The following is a 22,362-nucleotide window of genomic DNA, read 5'->3' as shown; positions in this document are numbered from 1 at the left end:
CTGATCTAGATTGGCTCCTCGTCCGGCAATGTCTCAATTTTAAAATTCTCATCCTTGTCTCCATGGCCTCGTCCCTTCCTATCTCTATAACCTCTTCCAGTTCTATAAGCAAGGCTTCTGCATTCGTATAATTGATGGCTATGCCTTCAGTTACCTAGGCTTTAAGCTCTGGATTTTAAAAAAAAAATAATTTACGGGATGTGTGCGTCGCTGGTTAGGCCAGCATTTATTGCCCAACCCTAGTTGCCCTTCAGAAGGTGGTGGTGAGTTGCCTTCTTGAACTATTGCGTCCCTGAGGTGTAGGTACACCCACAGTGCCTTTAGGAAGAGAGTTCCAGGATTTTGACTCAGCGACAGTGAAGGCTAAGGTGGTATATTTTCAAGTCAGGGTGGTGAGTGACCTGTAGGGGAACCTCCAGGTGGTGAGGTTCCCAGGTACCTGCTGCTCCTGTTCTTCTAGATGGTAATGGTCGTGGGTTTGGAAGGTGCTGGCTAAGGAAGCTTGGTGAGTTACTGCAGTGCATCTTGTAGATAGTATACATGGCTGCCACTGTTGGTCGGTGGTGGAGGGATTGAACGTTTCTGGCAGGGGGAGCAATCTTGTGTTGAGCTTCTTGTGTGTTGTTGGAGCTGCACTCATCCGGGCAAGTGGAGAGTATTCCATTACACTCATGACTTGTGCCTTGTAGATAGTGCACAGGCTTTGGGAGGAGGGGTCAGAAGGTGAGTTACTCGCCGTAGCATTCTTAGCCTTTGACCTGCCCTCATAGCCACAGTATTAATATGGCTAGTCCAGTTCAGTTTCTGATCAATGGTGACCTCCAGGATGTTGATTGTGGGGGATTCAGCGATGGTAATGCCATTGAATGTCAAGGGGGGATGGTTAGATTCTCTCTTTCAAACTCTCTACGATTGGGCATTTTCCAGCTGTGCATGCCGCTGGGATCATTCGGTCCCACCGAAAGGCAATTAAGTTTTGGCTCGGCCACCAAATCTCCGAGTGCAGGTACCACCACAATGAGGCTGGAAAATCCCAGCCTATTCTCTTTCTTCCTTTAACGTACTACCTTGATACCAATTATTTTGGCCAGCTGCGCTAAAATCTGGCTTAGTGTCAACTTTTTGTTTGATAACACTCCTGCAAAGGGATTTTAAATGCAAATTTTTGTTGTTTGTCCCCCTACTCCTCTGTCGCCTTCTCCTTCAAGCGCCTCCTCTTGTTCCACCAACTCCCGTCTCTGCTTAGTCTCAGCAGCCCCCGGTTTTCACAAAGATATTCCTCACTCACTCTGTGGCTTCAATCTCTATCTCAACTCATCTACCCCTTTCCTCTGAGTCTACTATACTCCTTAATCTCTCCCTCCAAATAACTTTGCTACCTGTATACACAGCCACCCCTTTAACTTTGTCAGCTTCCAAAGTTTATTGTCTCAATAGCGGACAAGGTCATCGCCTCATATTCCCACTCCAACCGCACCTCTTTCTGTGTCTGACCCTGGGTAAACCTCTTCACCAAGTTCCTTATATTGACACTTTCAAAATCCTAGTTGTCCAATGATTTTTTTTCCAAGAGTTATCAGAGGCGCAAAGCTATCAGAAGTTCTCTTTGTGGACTAGTTGATCTGGACTATCACAGCCTGGCCTCTCGCTCAGGACTTTCAAATAAAATTAGATTTCATTAACCAATAGCCATCTGACAGCATACCAGCTCTTCGTCTAAACACAACTTTCCCAACAATGATCACCTGAGTGAGTAAGTCAGCACAAAATGAGTATCCCATTACATATTTTCCAAGGTTAGTATTTTTAACTCTACATGCTTTGCAGACACAAGTCCAGTATTGTTAAGATGGAACAGGTTACTTGCCACAAAGCTGCTTGGGTACGCATGCGTCCAACTTTAACAAGACCCTTGTATTTTGTTATGTTTCCTTTGTAACATAAGCGGCTTCCTTGTGATGCATTTGTCAAAGGAAGATCGAGACGTGTAAATAACTTCAACTCATTTATTTACACTATGTGCACTTTTATAACTTGTGTTCGACACTACTGCTAATCCTATTATAGCTACCTAACTGACTAACCATCTGCTGTCTTCCACGTGGTGGGTGTGATAATGAATCAACCCTGTGCCTCTCCTCACTGACTGTCTCCACTGGCCAAAGGGCTGATCATGTGCATGGTGTCCTTTATGTATGGGTTGGTGTAATGCCCCCCTGTGGTCGTGTCACCTCCTTGTGTATCGTGAAAGTCCATTGGTCGCCTCCTGTCTATCTTATCTATTGGTTGAGTGTGTGTGTGTGATGTTTCTGGTGCTCCCTCTAGTGTCTGTCTAGCTTACATGTATTTACAGTGATGCACATCACCACACCTTGCATTAAGAGCAGACCCCTGCATGAAGCCAGAGAGTCCATCTTTATATATGCGAATCAGGGTCGAATTGCATCAATTATTGCCTCTGGCATTTTAATTGGGGCTTGTGAGAAAGCAACTGCTGTTCACCCAGCAGCTAAAGCAGGTTAGAAAAGGATTGTGATGTGAAGAGGCCATAAAATTAAGTTTTTTTTATTTAGGCCAGACAGCCAGCCTGCCTGATCTTTACAAGGTTGGCAGCCCCTTCTGCTGGACTGGTCCCACAGTAATGAGAGCTGGTGGCTCAAATCACTGTGGCCTCATTCTGGACGATAAACTAAATGACTCCAGTTAATTCCTGCCAGAAATCAGTTTGAAGTTAAAATTGACATCTCCCTTCCCCCACTCTCCCCATGCACCCCGAATCACAAAGCGCAAAGTCTATCTTAATACAATAATTCCAAAATGGAATTGGCTACCTTACTCTTCTCCAACACCAGGCTTCCCTTTGACTGTCTACTGTTGCTTTTCTATCACCTATACAAGGGTGCATTATGTGCACTTTAGATCATGGGAGGCACTTGCTTTGTTGTGGAAGCACTGACTCATCCTTGGGTTTGGTTTAGTTGGTCATCTGCCGATTTCTGTGCAGCTGTAGCTTGCTGTATTAATGCCGGGAAGGATTACAAGCTTCTGCATTGCTGCAAAAGGGAGCTGTAGACTCAGGACACATCTGACAGATGCTGCATGCCGTAGGCTTGGTATGATGTTCTTCAAAGATCATTCTTTTCAGGCAAGCACTCTGGCAAATTCTGGCTCCCACACTCTGAAGCCATAGGGAGCCTTTTCCGTGAATAAACCTTCACTGGAAATGGAGCGTTGCCATCCTTGTTCCGGTCATGTGTCCCCTGTGCAGCACCTTAAACTGTATTAGGCTGAGCCTCACGCACGAAGAGGAAGAGTTCACCATCCCAAGGGCATCTGCCCACGTCCCCTCCTTGATCTCCCCCCCCAACTCCTCCTCTCACTTACCTTTCAACTCCACCACCGAGGCCTCCTCCTCCTCCTGCATCACCTGGTAAGTTGCCGAGATCTTCCCCTCTCCAACCCCCCCCCCCCCCCCGGGAGCACCCTGTCCTGTACTGTGCGTGGCAGCAGCAGCGGGAATTCCACCACTTGCCGCCTGGCAAACATCCTTACCTGTAGATATCTAAAGGTGTTCCCCGGGCGGAGCCCATACTTCTCCTCCAGTTCCCCCAGGCTCGCGAACTTCCCATCCACAAACAGGTCCCCCAACCTTCTTATCCCTGCCCTGTGCCACCCCGAAAACCCTCCATCTATTCTCCCTGGGACAAACCGGTGGTTCCTCCGTATCGGGGTCCACACCGAGGCCCCCACTTCCCCCCTATGCCGCCTCCACTGCCCCCAGATTTTGAGGGTAGCTGCCACCACCGGCCTCGTGGTATACCTCATTGGAGGGAGCGGCAGCGGTGCCGTGCCAGCGCCTCCAGACTCGTACCCTCACAAGACGCTGTCTCCAGCCTCTTCCATGCAGGCCCCTCCCCCTCCATCACCCACTTGCACACCATCGCTACAATGGCGGCCCAGTAGTACACACAGAGGTAGGGCAGTGCCAGCCCCCCCCCTCCCCCATCTCTACTCCTCTCCAGGAACACACTTCTCACCCTCGGAGTCCCTCGCGCCCACACAAACCCTGTTATGCTCCTGTTGACCCGCCTAAAGAAGGCATTCGGGCTAAGAATGGGGAGGCACTGGAACAGGAACAAAAACCTTGGGAGCACCGTCATCTTAACTGACTGCACCCTACCCACCAGGGACAGCGGCAACGCGTCCCACCTCTTAAACTCCTCCTCCATTTGCTCCACTAGCCTCGTGAAATTAAGTCTATGCAGGGCCCCCCAGCTCCTGGCCACCTGGACCCCCAAATACCTGAAGCTCCTCTCTGCCCTTTTTAATGGGAGCTCGCCAATCACCCTCTCCTGGTCCCCTGGGTGAACCACGAACAACTCGCTCTTCCCCATGTTGAGCTTGTACCCTGAGAAATCCCCAAACTCCGAGGATCCTCATTACCTCCGGCATTCCCCCCACCGGGTCCGCCACGTATAGCAGCAAGTCGTCCGCATAGAGCGACACCCTATGCTCCTCCTCACCCCGCACCAACCCCCTCTAGTTCCTCGACTCCCTCAGTGCCATAGCCATAGGGGTTCAATCGCCAGTGCGAAGAGCAGGGGTGATATTGTCCCTCGATGCAACCAAAAGTACTCAGACCTCCTCTTGTTCGTGGCCACACTCGCCATCGGGACCTCGTACAACAGCCTAACCTACCTGACGAACCCCTCCCCAAATCCGAACATCTTCAGCACCTCCCACAAGTACCCCACTCTACCCTATCGAAGGCCTTCTCAGCGTCCATCGCCACCACTATCTCCGCCTCCCCCTCCCTCGCCGGCATCATAATAACGTTCAGGAGCCTCCGCACATTCGCGTTCAACTGCCTCCCCTTCACGAACCCCGTCTGGTCTTCGTGGATCACCTGCGGCACCCAGTCCTCAATTCATTCTCATGGCTAAGACCTTCGCCAGCACCTTGGCATCTATGTTTAACAATGAAATCGGCCTGTAGGACCCACACTGCAGGGGATCCTTGTCCCGCTTCAGGATCAAGGAGATCAGTGCCCGGGATATCGTCGGGGGCAAAGCCCCCCCCTCCCTTGCCTCATTGAAGGGCCTAACCAGCAACGGGCCCAACAGGTCCAAATATTTTTTGGAGAATTCGACCGGGAAACCGTCCGGCCCCAGTGCCTTCCCTGCCTGCATGCTCCCTATCCCTTTGGCCAGCTCCTCCAGCCCAATCGGGGCCCCTAATCCCGCCACCAGTCCCGCCTCCACCTTCGGGAACCTCAATTGGTCCAGAAAGCGGCCCATCCCTCCCTCCTCCAGTGGGGGCTCAGACCGATACAGTTCCTCATAAAAGTCCCTGAAAACCCCATTAATGCCAACCCCACTCCGCACCACACTCCCTCCCCTATCCTTAACTCCCCCGATCTCCCGAGCTGTGACCCGCTTCCGAAGCTGATGCGCCAGCATCCGATTTGCCTTTTCCCCATATTCATAAATCGCCCCCTGGGCCTTTCTCCACTGCGCCTCCGCCTTCCTGGTGGTCACCAGGTCGAATTCGGCCTGGAGGCTACGCCTCTCCCTCAACAGTCCCTCCTCAGGCACCTCTGCATACTTCCTGTCTACCCCACCAGCCTCTCCCTCTGCTCTCTCCTCTCCTTGTGGGCCCTAATGGAGATCAGCTCTCCCCTAACCACTGCCTTCAGCGCCTCCCAGACAATCCCCACTCGGACCTCCCCGTTATCGTTGGCCTCCAGGTATCTCTCTATGCTTCCTCGGACCCGCTCACTCACCTCCTCGTCCGCCAACAGCCCCACCTCCAAGCACCACAATGGACGCTGGTCCCTCTCCTCCCCCAGCTCTAGGTCCACCCAATGCGGGGCGTGATCCGAAATGGCTATCGCCGAGTACTCGGTATCCTCTACTCTCGCTATCAGCGCCCTGCTCATAATAAAAGATCCGGGAATAGGCCTTATGAACATGCGAGAAGAATGAAAATTCCCTAGCCCCCGGCCTTGCAAATCTCCAAGGGTCCACCCTTCCCATCTGGTCCATAAACCCCCTCAGCACTTTAGCCGCCGCCGGCTTCCTACCCGTCCTAGACCTGGGGCGGTCCAGTGCCGGATCCAACACCGTGTTAAAGTCCCCCCCAATTATCAGGCCCCCCACTTCCAAGTCCGGGATCCGACCCAACATGCGCCGCATAAAACCCGCATCGTCCCAGTTCGGGGCGTACACGTTGACCAGCTCCACCCTCTCCCCTTGCAGCTTACCACTTACCATTACATACCTGCCGCCACTGTCTGTCACAATGCTCGACGCCTAGCTAGGACCCCTCCTAGCTGCTTTGCTCCCTCATTTGCACTCCCACAAGTCAGCTGACCCCGGCCCCCGCCTCTCCTTCAACTCCTCCCATTGTGGGACATCCCCTCCTCCTCCATTACCTATCAGCAGGCTCTCTGCTTCCCCCTTCCATTCCAAGTGCGGGAAACAATCCTCGCCTCCCATCCCCGGCCCCGCCCCCTCCAGCCTTCAGCATGGGAAAAAGCCCGCGCTTTCCACCTGCCCGGCCCCGCCACCTCTGACGCAGCTCCTTTTACAGGCCCAGTCCCCTCAACCCCGACTCGGGCCTCCCCCTCCCCGCGGGGCCCCACCCCCCCTGCCGGCCATCCACCTCGACTCCATCTACTTGCCCCCCTCCAAGAGCCCACCCAACAGACCCAACCAAAACAGTGCCCAACCCATCCTAACCACCCACACCGAATCAAAAAGAAACAAGAGCAAAGTACCCCCCCTCAAAATGTAACACACCAACAGCAATCCCCGGCCACCCATCCCGACCCTCCGTTTGTGTCCAGCTTCTCGGCCTGAACAAAGGCCCACACCTCCTCCGGGGACTCAAAATAACGGTGCCGGTACTTGTAGGTGGCCCACAGTTGCGCCGGCTGCAACATGCCAAACTTCACTCCCTTCTTGTGCAGCACCGCCTTCGCCCGGTTGTACCCAGCCCTCTTCTTCGCCACCTACGCGCTCCAGTCCTGATATATTTGAACCTCCGCGTTCTCCTACCTGCTGCTCCTCTCTTTCTTGGCCCATCTGAGCACGCACTCCCGATCAGCGAACCGATGAAACCGCACCAGCACCGCCTGCGGCGGCTCGTTAGCCTTGGACCTCCTCGCCAGCACTCTATGGGCCCCTTCCAGCTCCAGGGGCCCCTGGAAGGACCCCGCTCCCATCAGCGAGTTTAACATGGTGACCACATAGGCCCCCACGTCCAACCCCTCCAGCTCCTCCGGGAGGCCCAGGATCCGCAGATTCTTACGCCTCGACTGATTCTCCATCTCCTCGAACCGTTCCTGCCATTTCTTGTGGAGCGCCTCGTGCGCCTCCACCTTTACTGCTAGGCCCAAGATCTCGTCCTCGTTATCGTAGGTCTTTTGTCAGATCGCCACTCCCTGAGCCGTCTGGGTCTCCAGCAGCTTATCGATAGAAGGATTCATCAGCTCCAGCAGATCCGCTTTGATCTCCCTGAAGCAGCGCTGGATAACCTCCTGCTGCTCCTGCGCTCGCTGCATCCACGCTGCCTGGTCCCCACCTGCCACCATCTTGCTCTTCTTCCCTCACACTTTCTTTGGGTTCACCACCACTTTTTTAGCCGCCCCGCTCCTGGTCCAAGCCATACACTGTCGGGGGAATGTTGCAGTCTTCTTCCCACACCGGGAAATGTCGAAAAAATTCCGTTGGGGGCCCTGAAAAGAGCCCAAAGGTTTGTTCCAAGTGGGAGCGGCCATCCGTGCAACTTAGCTCTGCATAGCCGCAACCGGAAGTCCCGGAAAGATACATTATCATCAGAGGCAGTACAGAGGAGGTTTACTGTGATGATCCTGGGTATGGAGGGATTGCCATCTGAGGAAAGATTAAACAGGTTGGGTCTGTACCCCTTGGAGTTCAGAAGAATGAGAGGTGATATGATTGAAATATAAAAGATTCTTAGCGGGTTGGACTGTGTAAATGTTGGGAGAACGTTTCCACCATGGGAGAGTGTAGGACCAGAGGGCAGAGACGCAGGTATAAGGGGGAGTTCATTTCAGACGGAATTGAGGAAGAATTTCTTCTCTCAGAGTGGTGAATCTTTGGAATTCTTTATCCCAGGAAGCTGTGGAGGCCGAGGCCTTGAACATTTTAAGGCCAAGATCGATAGGTTTTTAATCAATTGGGGAATTAAGGGTTATGGATATAAGGCAGGAAAGTGGACTTACATCAGCCATGATCTTATAAAATGGCGGAGCAGGCTCGAAGGGCTGAATGGCCTACTCTTGTCTTTTGGTCTTGTGAGTCACTTGGTGAGAATTCCTCACAGGTGACAGTCTCTGAGTTGATCCCTCAGAGAGAAGCAGGCAATAAGATGACAGGGCAGAATGAAATGGGTAGTGAAGGGAGAAAGATCTTCCCAGCCTCAGGATAAGGCATCAGACATATTGTTAACCAGAACGCAATGTGAATGATGAGTTGTGCAAGAAAGAAAACAAAACATAGGAAATAGGAGCAAGCCAATCAGCCCTTCGAGCCTGCTTCCACCGCTCATTATGATCATGACTGATCATCCAACTCAGAACCTGTTCCCACTTTTCCCTGCCCTGCATATTCTTTGATCCCTCTAGCCCCAAGACTCTTTGGAGTCTCAGTCTTACTGCCTTGGTGGGGGGTGCAGTTGGCACTTAGGGCTCAGGAATGGAGGTGGCCTTGAATGATGGTCTGGCAGGGGCAGTAATCTGGCCGGCTCTCAATCTTATTAAGTAGGACATGGATGTCTGTGTATTTGAGTTCTGCTGAATCGTGTACTTCCCTGCTGCCCTCTGGGCACAGATAGCATTTGTATGGTCATAATCCTACCACGTTAAATGAAGACATTGCAAGTGGAGTGACTTCAGAAAGATGTGAAAGGGCAAAACACTGTTCCTGCTTCTGTGCCATAAAACTGCTGAATACCACAAGCTGGACAGTGCCGTTAAAAGTCTGAGCAGAGATTTCCCACTCGTTCATTTATTTACATCTTCTTAACTTGAGCTTGCAACAATAGGTCTGTAACTCCCTCTGCAGACCATTGAAGGGTGCAGCATTTTTATCAAAAGGGCCTTCACATTTGTGTACACCTAAGGTATACTATGTTAATTCGCTGCACCGTAAAAAGCTGCTTCTTTGTAGAAACGCTCCAAGCACGCTTTACTAATTCCACCACAACATTCCCTTTTTTGTGTGCGTATTTAGATATTCTGTTTGACTGTTTCACTTTTCATCAGTCCTAATTGAAAAATGTGTACATCCCCAGGCTAATCAAAGCAAAGCACAAAATACAGAAGAAACGTCTCGCAAACTGGTGAGTTGTGAAGAGCAACAGCTCAAATATTGATGTTCAAAGATGAGTAGCTAGGTGACGTTAAATTGCTTAGAAATGCTGCAAGAGAGTACAGGTCGTTCAAAATGTGAGTAAAAGCTATGTCTAAATCTAGAATTTTCCCCCTTGTTTTGAAGATTTCTGTCTTGGCTCAAACAAAAGATAGGCTCAGATTTTCAGTCCAACCACGATGAATAGATAAAAACCTAGCCTGTAATTTCCCGATGTTTTGTGTAGCCGTATGTGTGATTAATGGGCCAGGGTAATTCATAGAGGACGATAGTTACAGGTAGTTAATAGAGGATGATAAGCAGAGGAGTAGGCCATTTAATCACAATGATCCTGTTTTGCCATTTGGTGAAATCGCTGCCGACCTGTGACCTAACTCCATAAGTTCAAATAGTCAAAGGGTACCGAGGGAAGATAGGAGCCACAATCTGATCAGCCTTATCAATGGTGAAGCAGATCCGGGAGGAAGTGTGGGGAAAGAGAGAAGTGCTTCCTCACTTCACTGTTGAAAGGTCTGGTTCTAATTTTTACATTATAACCCCTTAAGACCTTCCTACTCGTAATGAGTTTGAGTTCTGACCCAAGAGTTACAGAAATAACGGGCAGGATTTTCTGACACCCCCTCCCCAAGGCGTGTTTACCTGTGGCGGAGGTGGCCCCCCATTGGCTAGCAACAGAATATTCCACTTCTGCCGCTGTCGATGGGTTTTCCCGTTGTTCACAACCTCCTGCTGGAGAACCCGCAGCAAGTGGGCGCCATTGGTGCAATCTTCTGACCCCTCTGGCAGGAAAGGCTGGAAAATTTCGGCCAATGAGATCAAATTCTTCAGTTAACCACTAAAGTCTTTTTTGGAATATAATACAGCAAACTCTTAGTCGAGTGATAAAATGCACTGTATTCTGAGGAGAGTTATACCTACAAACGTTCTGCAAATAATAAGTTCAGTGTCGATTATAGAATTCAGTGATTAAAGAAATCTCTCTTCAGTACCAAAATTTCAAAGTTTACAGTTAAAAATCAGCATTTTGTTATGTTGGGGGCAGCTCCTCCTCATCTTCCAATGTTCCTCAGCTGATCTCTGATCAAGACTACTAAGTTGGCAATCTTCCAGATAATTGCGAGCCTAACTTCTTCATTTGTCGGCTTGCAATTATCTGTGCTTATCAAGTCCTGGACACTGACAGACATCTGTCTTGTCTTGTTTTGCAGAATTTTGAGGCCTGTTTAATAGCCTGTTGAACAATTCTAATTTGTTTCTCCTGATAAGACTGCTTTACTATAAGAAAATTACTTCACTATTGTAGCCATCTGGGATGGCCACTTACAAAGGGAAACATAGCCACTTACAAAGGGAAGTATGGCCACTTGCAAAGAATCACGGGAAATATGGCCAATGCAGGATCCAGATGAACTCAGAGCTCAAGTGTATATTGGCCACGAGATAACCAGATACTATCAAAACCCCCAGCCGATTTGCATTCTAATGGCCCATTTCTCCAGAACAAAAGACTTGTACGCAGGTATCAAATACAGACTCATCGGCGCCACTCCCATCACCCAGGAAGGCCAAACAGCCAAGGTCAATGACCGCTCAGGACACGCCCAGCCATCAAGGCACCCGCCCCTTTATTGGCTAAAATCGAAGGCAGTAATCGGAGCCTGACAAATTATTGGGTCCAGATCTAAGGACCGCCCAAAACAGCGCGAAACTCCCGAAGGATAAAAAGAGACACTGCCATGTGTTCAGTCTCTTTTGGCCCCGGCGCACCGGCACTCTCTGGGCCCCGGCTTACGCCCAAAACCAATTACAGCATCACGACCAAAAGCAAGATCAAGACCAACGATCGCTACCAGACGGATGAGCCCAGCAGAACAAAGTCACTTCTCCAGACCCAGCAACGCAAGATGCGAACAAAGGCCTTGTTCCTCTGCATAAAGCCGGGTGCCTGAAGTTAAGTGCAGGTTGTTGTAGTGTTAGGTGTAATTTAGCTTGTAGTGTTCTATGTTGCATGTCGAAGTAATTCTTGTGTGTAAATAAACTATCATTGAACTTGAACTTACTAACTGGTTGTTTGGTCTTTGATCGATATCCGGTAAAGCCTTGTACTGGTATCATTTGATACCTGGTGACTCTGAAAAGCAATATTATCATTAATAACTGTCCGTATCCAGTTAAAAAGAGCAACATTATTGGCGTTTCCGGTGCAAATTGGCAACACTATAACATCCAGGACAGCAAATTTGAGGAAAACCAAGGGCTGGATTCACCGTTTTTGAACCTAAGTGCGGAGGATCTGTGGCGTTTTACGTCGAAAATAAAAATCAGTGCAGCCGCGCTGCGTAAAACTCCCAGCACCCACAATATAAAGGGCTGGAAAATGGCCGGGACCGTGGCTGTGCATGTGTACGGTTGAGACCTGGTTTAGCTCAGTGGGCTAGACAGCTGGTTTGTAATGCAGAACAAGGCCAACAGTGCAGGTTCAATTCTTCCCGTGCCGGCTTACCCGAACAGGCGCCGGAATGTGGCGACTAGGGACTTTTCACAGTAACTTCATACTTGTGACAATAAAAGATTATTATTATATTATGCAGTAGTTGCGCCGTAAAGCATGGCGCCGGCCGTGCTCGTGGACCCGACTTGCCAGATAGTGCCACCCTGGACACCCCATCAGCCTCCCAGTCTTTGCGAGGCCAGCAGCACAGCTCCCGCCTGACTATGGCGCCGCTGGACACAGTCCGCAGCTGTCAGGCTGGGTTCCCGACCTCTTGAGACCACACGTTAACTGCACGGTCGGGAACACGGCCCATCAGAGGCGGAGCATCGGGAGAGGGCCTTCAGGTAATGCGCTAAGGCCGACCCAATAGCGTGTGGCACTCTTCGCAATGACGCCATTTTAGAGGGGTCAGAGCATACAAAAACTGTAGCATTGTGGATAGCACAATTGCTTCACAGCTCCAGGGTTCCAGGTTCGATTCCGGCTTGGGTCACTGTCTGTGCGGAGTCTGCACATCCTCCTCGTGTGTGCGTGGGTTTCCTCCGGGTGCTCCGGTTTCCTCCCACAGTCCAAAGATGTGCAGGTTAGGTGGATTGGCCATGATAAATTGCCCTTAGTGTCCAAAATTGCCCTTAATGTTGGGTGGGGTTACTGGGTTGTGGGGATGGGATGGAGGCGTTGGCCTTGGGTGGGGTGCTCTTTCCAAGAGCCGGTGCAGACTCGATGGGCCGAATGGCCTCCTTCTGCAATTTAAATTCTATGATAATCTATGAAACAAATTTCCGTCTGGGAACGGTGAATCCCACTCCAGTTGTTTCCCAGTTTCTGATGCCGCAAAGCATTATGGCTATTTTAGTCATACTTAAACAATTAGACATCACCGTGATTGGAGGCGCCTTACTCAACAGTAAGCTGTGGTTCTTCTTTCTACAGATTTTATATCCTACACCCTCTTGTCCTCATCTTCCCAGCTTGTGAAAATCGTTTCTCTCTAGCTACCAAATTTGTTCCCCTTTCTTGAAAGCATTGATTAAATCACTCCATAACCTATATTGCAAGGAATATGACCCTAGTTTATGTAATCCCTCCTTTTAGTTTGAGCCTTATCATTTTGGTAAGCTTATGATGCACTCCCTCCAAGACCAATATATCCTTCCTAAGGTGTGATGCTTAGAACTGCTTGCAGCAATCCCATAAACAAATAATAACTTTTTGTAACAATAACTGAAGCATGGCCTCAGTTGTCCACCCCCCCCCCCCTCCTCGACCATCCTGCAATAATCCGGACTCCAGATATTCAATTGTAAAATAAGAGTATTTTCATATCATCTTAATGATATCCATATACGAGAACCCCACCTCTTGGAATTTCTTTTATTTTTAAAAATAATATTTTATTAAGGTATTTGAAAATGCTTATAACAGTAACAAAACAATGACATCAACATGGTAAAATTAACATTCCCCCCCCCCCCCCAGCCCAATTTTCACACACCTCAACCATTCAACAATAATCCGTCCATTCCCCGCCCCCCCCCCCCCTCCCCCGCCCCCCCCCCCCCCCCGGAATACTGCATCTGCTGACATTTTTAATTTTCCCCGTGAAAGTCGACAAATGGCTGCCATCTCCGGGAGAACCCTAACATTGACCCTTTTAAGGCAAACTTTATCTTCTTGAGACTGAGAAACCCAGCCATGTCACTAACCCAGGTCTCTACATTCGGGGGCTTCGAGTCCCTCCACATTAATAAGATCCGTCTCCGGGCTACCAGGGAGGCAAAGGCAAGGACGTCGGCCTCTTTTGCCCCCTGAACTCCCGGATCTTCCGACACTCCAAGATTGCTATCTCCGGACTCGGCACCACCCGTGTTTTTAGTACCGTGGACATTGCCTTCGCAAAACCCTGCCAAAGTCCTCTAAGCTTCGGGCATGCCCAAAACATGTGGACATGATTTGCTGGGCTTCCCGCGCATCTCGCACACAAAACCTCGACCCCAAAAAACTTGCTCATCCTAGCTCCCGCCTGTAATGGACGTTTGGACCTTTTTCCACTGTTTTTTCCTGGATTTTATGGGATAAAACAGTGAAGAGTGAGACAGTAAGGAGAAATCCCCCTCCGGTGTATGGAGATTTGGACCAGAAGTGGCCGTGTGAGACGATAAAGTCCTATAAGGGAGACGCAAGCAGAGCTGGTAACATGGGACAGCATGGCGGAGGGCAAGGGCCACGGGGAGACGGCACAGTGGTCGACGGAGCAGCTGGTGAAGCTTTTCGTGAAGAAGGACACGCTGGATCCGATTAAGGCTTCGATCGATCAAGTGGTTCAGAATCAGGAAACCCACGGGAGAGCGATCCAGGAGGTCGAACAAAAATTGTCCGAGCACGAGGAGTATATAACTGTGCTGGAATGCAAGGTGGGGATGATGAACGACCGCCAGAAAATAATTCAGGAGAAGCTGGAGGACCTGGAGAATAGGTCCAGGAGGCAGAATCTCAGAATTGTTGGCCTCCCTGAAGGCAGTGAGGGTTCGGATGCGAGGGCCTATGTGACGGACATGTTGGAGAAGTTGATGGGGGCTAGGGGCGTTCCCTCGGCCTCTGGAATTGGACAGAGCACACAGAGCCCTCGCGAGGAAGCCCAGAGCGAATGAACCGCCGAGGGCCATGGTGGTATGTTTTCACCGTTTCATGGACAAGGAACATATTTTGCGCTGGGCCAAGAAAATGTGGAGCAGCAAGTGGGAGAACTGTGAGTTGCGCATTTATCAGGACCTGGGAGCGGATTTGGCCAAGGGTTCAATCGGGCAAAAACAACCCACTTTAAGAAGGGAGTGAAGGTCGGAATGCTGTACCCAGCCCGCCTGTGGGCCACACATGAGGAACGGGACTTCTACTTTGAAACGCCAGACGAAGTATGGACCTTTATTAAAGAAATGAAGCTGGAGGCAAATTAAAAGACACTTAAGCCTTGGAGCATCCACCCAGTGTGGGGCATGATCCGACACTGCAATTGCTGAGTACTCAGTATCCACCACCTTCGGTATTAGCGCCCTGCTCAGAATAAAAAAATCGATGCGCGTGTATACCTTGTGGACATGTGAAAAAACGGAAAACTCCTTCGTCCTCGGCCGTGCAAACCTCCATGGTTCTACTCCCCCGCCATCTGTTCCGTAAAACGCTTCAATTCCTTTGCCGCAGCCGGCCTCCTCCCAGTCCTGGATTTTGACCGGTGCAATTCCGGATCAATGACTGTTGAAGTCCCCTCCCGTGAGCAGATTATGTGACTCTAAGTCTGGGATCTTACCTAACACCCGCCTCATAAATTCCACGTCGTCCCAATTCGGAGCATATATGTTCACAAGTACCACTCGCACCCCCTCCAGCTTCCCACTCACCATTATGTACCTACCTCCCTTGTCTGACACGATTCTCCCTGCCTCGAATGCCACTCATTTGCTGATCAAGATCGCAATCCCCCTGGTCTTTGAGTCCAGTCCTGAATGGAACACTTGGCTAACCCACCCCTTCCTTAATCTCGTCTGGTCTGTAACCTTTAGGTGTGTCTCTTGTAGCATTGCCATGTCCACCTTCAGTTCCCTCAAATGCGCGAACATGCGAGCCCTCTTGACCGGCCCATTCAGTCCTCTCACGTTCCATGTGATCAGCCTGGACGGGGGGCTTCCAACCCCCCCTGCCGACTAGCCATCACCCTTTTTAGGCCAGCCTCGAGCTCGCACCCTCCGCTCCCTCGAGTCCCTACTCAGACTGTCACCGTTCCCAACCTCCCATTTGTCCACTAGTAACAGTTCCCCCCCTGTCAGCAAAGCAGCTCCACCCCCCCAACCCCCACTAGCAACAACACTAAAAACCCAATCCCCCAAGTCAAGCTCCAGCTTAACACCTGTCCATCCCCCACTGAGCTTCCGAGAGTCAACTGACCCATGTTGACTCGATAGCTCTCGCCCCTGGCATCAAGCAGTCTGCCTCCCTATTGTACTCTCCTCTCTCTCCCCCCGCCCCCCCAACATGAATAAACATTTTAAAAACATCACATTCCCCAGTAAACAAACAACAGGGAAAAAAAACAGTCAAGAAACAATCACTTTAGAAAAATAGTCACCCAAAAAGCAGGACTAAATTCAAAGCCCATCCCCCCCTCTAACAAGGTCCCAACAAGACAGATCAACCTTTAACCATCCACACAGCCCATTATTTCACACCGAGCTACTTAAATTTTTACAATCCAGCACCACAAACCGCTGCCACAGTACTTCTCCAAGGCTTAAGTATCTTTTAATTCGCTACCAGCTTCATTTCTTTAATAAAGGTCCATACTTCGTCTGGTCTTTCAAAGTAGAAGTCCCGTTCCTCACGTGTGACCCACAGGCGGGATGGGTACAGCATCCCGACCTTCACTCCCTTCTTAAAGTGGGTTATTTTTGCCCGATTGAACCCTTGGCCAAATCCGCTCCCAGGTCCTGATAAATGCGCAACTCACAGTTCTCCCACTTGCTGCTCCACTTTTTCTTGGCCCACCGCAAAATATGTTCTTTGTCCATGAAACCACCATGGCCCTCGGCGGTTCATTCACTCTGGGCTTCCTCGCGAGGGCTCTGTGCGCTCTGTCCAATTCCAGAGGCCGAGGGAACGCCCCTAGCCCCCAGCAACTTCTCCAACATGTCCGTCACATAGGCCCTCGCATCCGAACCCTCACTACCTTCTGAGAGGCTAACAATTCTGAGATTCTGCCTCCTGGACCTATTCTCCAGGTCCTCCAGCTTCTCCTGAATTATTTTCTGGCGGTCATTCATCATCCCCACCTTGCTTTCCAGCACGGTTATATACTGCTCGTGCTCAGACAACTTTTGTTCGACCTCCTGGATGGCTCTCCCGTGGATTTCCTGATTCTGAACCACTTGATCGATCAAAGCCTTAATCGGATCCAGCGTGTCCTTCTTCAGCTTGGCGAAGCAATCCTTGAAAAACTTCACCAGCTGCTCCGTCGGCAACTGTGCCATCTCCCCGTGGCCCTTGCCCTCCACCATGCTGTCCCGTGTTACCAGCTTTGCTTGCGTCTCCCTTATAGGACTTTGTCGTCTCACACGGCCACTTCTGGTCCAATTCTCCATACACCGGAGGGGGATTTCTCCTTACTGTCTCACTCTTCACTGCTTTATCCCATAAAATCCGGGAAAAAAACTGGGGAAAAAGGTCCAAAAGTCCGTTACAGGCGGGAGCTATCAAATGTTGACCTACCCGTTCATGGCCGCCACCGGAAGTCCCACTCTTGGAATTTCTATTACTTGGAGCTTTTTACCATTCTATCCATTTTAGATGCAGTGGTTTCACATTTGCCACCTTCGAAATCCATTTGTTCTAGTTTTACCCATTCATTTAATATATTAATGTCACAAATTTTAGGTTTCCATCGACACTACTTATCTTTGTGTCATTGGCAAATTTGAATATCTGTTAAAGGACTGTAGGCTGCTTTCTGAGGGAGCTGACTGGTGGTGATTTAACCTGAGGGTCACCACACCTCAGGCGAGGGAAAAAGCTGAGAAGGCTGGGCCTTCATGAATAACCTCAGCGGGCACGGGAATTGAACCCGGGCTGTTGACGTTGCTCCGCATCACGAACCAGGCGTCCAGTCAACTGAGCTAACTGACTCCCACTGTCTAAGTTGTCAATCAATACAGTGAATTGTTCAGGTCCCAACCGAGATAATTCAGCGATATCATGAGTCACATCCTAACGCTTTACCTGCCCATTAATCCTGCTCTTGGTCTACTCCCACTTGGCCAACCTAACCATGTCAATAATTTGTCTTCAACTTCATGAATGTCTTCATTAAATGCCTTCTGGATGGGTGGCATGGTGGCGCAGTGATTAGCACTGCAACATCATGGCGCGGAGGACCCGGGTTCGATCTCAGCCCTGGGTCACTGTCCGTGTGGAGTTTGCATATTCTCCCCGTGTCTGTGTGGGTCTCACCCTCACAACACAAAAAGATGTGCAGTGTAGGTGAATTGGCCACGCTAAATTGCCCCTTAATTGGGGAAAAAAGGAGAATTGGGTACGCCAAATTTTTTTTTAAAAATGCCTGCTGGAAGTCCATATAAACAACATCCATCAACATTCCCCTGTCCACGACTTTAGTCAGCTCTTCAAAAAATTCAATCAGATTTATCAAACATGACCTACCAGCTACAAATTCACACTGGCTCTCTTTATTCAGCTGAAAACCGTTGCAGGCAGGGCAGGGCAGTAAATTTGGCAAACCAGCAAAAAGTCCATTGACTTTGGGCAGGAATTTCTTGTCCCGCCCAGACCAGAAAATCCAGGCTTCTTTCTTTAGTTATACACTTCAATAATTTCCTGAGAGTAGATGTTAGGTCAACTGATCTATAATCGTCTGGTTTCCTTCAGCCACGTTTCTAGAGAATTGTACTTCCTGAACCTGCAGTAATGACCTCTCGATTTTTAGTTAATGTATTACTGTAAAAGGAACATTATGCGCTTTAGGCTAAATTTAACCATTTATCCCTGCTTTTTGAATTTAAATGAGATTAATTTTAGCAGGGTTAAAGCGCAATCGGCAAATACTTCCAACTCTTATGCATCAGAGAAGAATGGCCACATACTAAATTGCTTTTAGATTGTTCAAAGATCTTACAGCTCAGGCAATCTCTCGGTAAAATCACCCAGCCAAGAAAGGCTTACACCCCGTGGAAGACAAAGCCAAGGCCATTAAGGGGGTGCCTATCCCACAAAATACAACAGGACTGAAGCCTTTCCTGAGATTGGAAATTATTATGGGAAATTCATCCCAAACTTGGCCTCTCTGTTCTCACCCTTACTGCCATAAAAACACCAGAAGTGATTGTGGCAGGCGCCACAAATTGAAGTCTTTGAGAAAGTAAAATGGCAACTATTATCATCAAATATACCAACCCATTACAATTGCAAGAAAGTGCTAATAGTGACATGCCACATCTCTCCCTCTCGAGTGGGAGCAGATCTCTCGCATCATTGGTAAAATGGCATGTAAAGGCCCATTGCCTAAGCGTCCAGGACCCATGCGTATGCAGAGTGGCGCTACTCACAAATCGAGAAGGAGGGTTTGGCAGTTACCTTCGGTGTAAAAACAAATTCCATCAGTATATCTACGGCCCACATTTTGTGATAGTGACAGTCCACAAGCCTTTGTTGGGCCTTTTCAAGAGGATAGGGCAATTCCTCCTATCACTTTGGCCCGGATCCAATGTTGGGCCTTGTCACTAGCAGCCTATGAATACTCCCTTGAGCACCACCCTAGGGCGCGAGTAGCTAATGCGGTCGCCATGAGTCACCTCCCGCTGCCCAGAAGCCTGGCCCCTCTGCTGGTGTTAGAAGAGGTCGCCATGACCTTGGAATTTAGAAACCTTACTGGTATCTGCAAAACAGATTAAGACTTGGACACTACATTGTCCAAAACGAGACACATGGGACTGGATTCTCCGATTTGGAGGCTATGTCTGGAGGATGACAAAAATGTTGATGCCGTCCCCGCACCGATGCGCCAATCGGTGAGGGGCTAGCAGCTGCACCATGTAAAATGCACGGCATTCCCGATATAAATGCCTGGAGAATTGTTGCGCCGTATAACATGGCGCCGGCTGCAAGCAGACCCAACAGCCAAATAGTGGCCCCCTGGACACCCCCTTACCACGCCCTCCCCCCCCCCCCCCCCCCCCACACCTCCCCACCTCCCACTGTGGCGGTGCTGGACACAGTCCAGGTTCCCAAAAACGGAGAGCACATGTCCCCTGTGCTGTCGGGAACTTGGTCCATCGGGGGCGGAGCATCAGGGGAGGGCCTTCAGGTAGCGATCTGAGGGCGTCCCAACAGCATGCGGCGTACTCCTTGATGGTGCCATTTTGGAGGGTGCGGAGCATCCACCAACAGGCGCCGCCCCCGATTCAGTCATAAACAGGGATTCTCCGCCCGATCGGCGATTACGATATCGGCGTCAGGCAACGGAGAAACCTGTCCTTGATCCTTAATGGCAGGATCCAAGGACAACCCTCTGACGACATGAAGTCCTACCTCGCCAAAAGAGAAGAACTAAGTGTCGATGATCGTATTATCTGTGGGGATCCTGTCATCCCCTGCCCAGGTCAGTGCCGAATCCTAATGGAGCTGCATAATAGTCACTCTCGGGTTTTCAAAATGAAGATGCTCGTGAGGACCTAGGTCTGGTGTCCCAGGCTCAACTCGGACATTGAGGAGTTGGTAAAGCAATGGTCCTTATGCCAGGAGAAGCAGAAGCTCCCCACTTCAGCCTGCCTATGCCCGTGGGAGTGGTCAGGAATATCATGGTACAGACACATGTAGATTTTGCTGGTCCATTTTTAAGTTCCATATTCCTAATCATTACAGATGCTCATTCCAAATGGATTGCAGTACACTGCATGACCCTCTGCAACTTCTCACACCACAACTGAGAAACCCAGACAGAACTTTTGCATTCGCTGCATATCAGAGGTCCGAATCTCCACAATGGTGCAGCCTTTACAGGCGGGGAGTTCCAGGCATTCCTGAAGTCAACCGGCATCAAACACATTCAGACAGCGTCATCGCCCAATGGTCTTGCAGAGCAGGCCATACAGACTTTCAAAGACAGCCGACTGGATCCATGGAGACCAAGTTGGCATGAATCTTGTTGAATTATTGAACTACATCCCACATGACGACAAGACTCCCCCCGACAGAACTGTTGATGGAGTGACTACTTTGTACCAGGCTGAGTCTGTTATTTCCCAATTTGGCAGGGAAGGTGGAGTCCAAACAGGAGAGTCAGAAGAGAAATTATGACACCATGAGGCCTGAGAGAGTGTTTAAGACAGAAGAAGATGCCTTACATGTACGGGATTTCGGGATTGTATTGGAGAAGATGGGACTGGTCTCCTACAAAGTCAAGGTCCAAGGAGAAGTTCTCTAAAATCACCTGGACTATCTTAGGAATAGGGAGCCTGCTCCTGTCGAAACCATGTCTCCAACCCCAGTCACGGCCATCTCTGGCACTGGGCTGCAGTCCACTTTGGATCTGGACCAGATTCATTGGCTCAATATCAGATCCAGACAGTAAAGACTTGGGGTCTGATATGGAGGGTGAAGAATCCGGTCCACCCCTGGTGGCCAGTACCAATGATGAACCTGCATCAATGACCCTCAGGCGCTCCTTTTGGAAGTGAGGGTTACCCCCCATTCTGGCTCCACCTGCCACAGACTCAAGGCGGAGGAGACCTCATGTCGCAGGATCAACGGGGTTAATACAAACCTAAGCCGGGAGGGATGTTATAACCCCACAAAGACCTCAGATGACTGGCAATTGATCTTCCTGTGGGGTTCGTGGCGTAGGAGTTCCCATATTGAGCAGGCGGAGGCTCGCCCAACAGGGACGCGTTGCGGACTTTAAATCCTGTAACCCAGACTCGGATCGGTGTCCCCAATGGTCCCAGGCTGCATTGCACACCGCGACTGCAGTTTCTTACTCGTTCTAGAGTAATCCTTTGGTTTGCTTAGCCGAGCCTCTGCCGGAGCTATGACAAATGGTGCCAAACGTTGTTAACCTTTAGAACTTGAAAATTATGAATAAATACCTTGGATTAAAGTATCCAGAACTGAATCCTCAAATGTGAAGTTTACCATTAAACAAGGCATGTTTTGATACTTCATTTGTTTAGTGCACAGTCCTATTATTAGTAATGGTAAGTCTGAATGCTTTGTGCCCTACAAATAAATCATTTTCCTCCATTGTTTTCGATTTTTCTCGCTTCAAACTTGCTGATGCTCAGGAAAGGTTTGTGAAGTGTAACCACAGAAATGGACCATTCACTAGTCTAGTTTCTGAATGTGTGTATCAATGAACATAATCTACAGAATCCCTACAGTGCAGAAGGAGGCCATTCGGTCCATCGAGTCTACACCGACCCTCTGAAAGAGCACCCTACCTATGCCCACTCCCCTGCCCTATCCCTGTAACCCCACCTAACCTGTACAGCCTAAGGGGCAATCTTTAGCATGGCCAATCCACCTAACCTGCATGTTCTTGGACAGTGGGTGGAAACCGGAGCACCCGGAGGAAACCCACGCAGACACGGGGAGAACATGCAAACTTCACACAGACAGTCACCCAAGTACAGAATCGAACTTGAGTGAGTTATTTTGGAGATTGCACATTCTCCCCGTTTCTGCGTGGGTTTCCTCCGGGTGCTGCAATTTCCTCCCACAGTCCAAAGATGTGCAGGTCAGGTGGATTGCATATGTTAAATTGTTCCTTAGTGGGCCTAGGGAAGGTGCTCTTTCAGAGGGTCGGTGTAGACACGACGGGCTGAATGTCCTCCTTCTGCACTGTTGAAATTCTGTGAACCTGGGTCCCTGGCACTGTGAGACTGCAGTGCCAGTCACTGTGTAGCCCTACCTTTCTTA

General features: G+C 49.9%; 1 protein-coding gene across 1 annotated transcript in view; it reads left to right on the top strand.

The window, feature by feature from the left end:
• Positions 1-22,362, top strand: part of LOC140394020 (uncharacterized) — a 186,087-nt gene that overhangs the window by 12,468 nt on the left and 151,257 nt on the right. Inside the window, exon 3 of the mRNA XM_072480791.1 lies at positions 9,319-9,366. Within this exon, the coding sequence (XP_072336892.1) occupies positions 9,319-9,366 (48 nt within the window). The remainder of the gene's footprint in view (positions 1-9,318; positions 9,367-22,362) is intronic.

This window comes from Scyliorhinus torazame, chromosome 17 (genome assembly GCF_047496885.1).
Source record: "Scyliorhinus torazame isolate Kashiwa2021f chromosome 17, sScyTor2.1, whole genome shotgun sequence".
Taxonomy (NCBI): Eukaryota; Metazoa; Chordata; class Chondrichthyes; order Carcharhiniformes; family Scyliorhinidae; genus Scyliorhinus; species Scyliorhinus torazame.
Note: the sequence above shows the minus strand (reverse complement) of the source record. Positions and strands in the feature narration are given on the sequence as shown.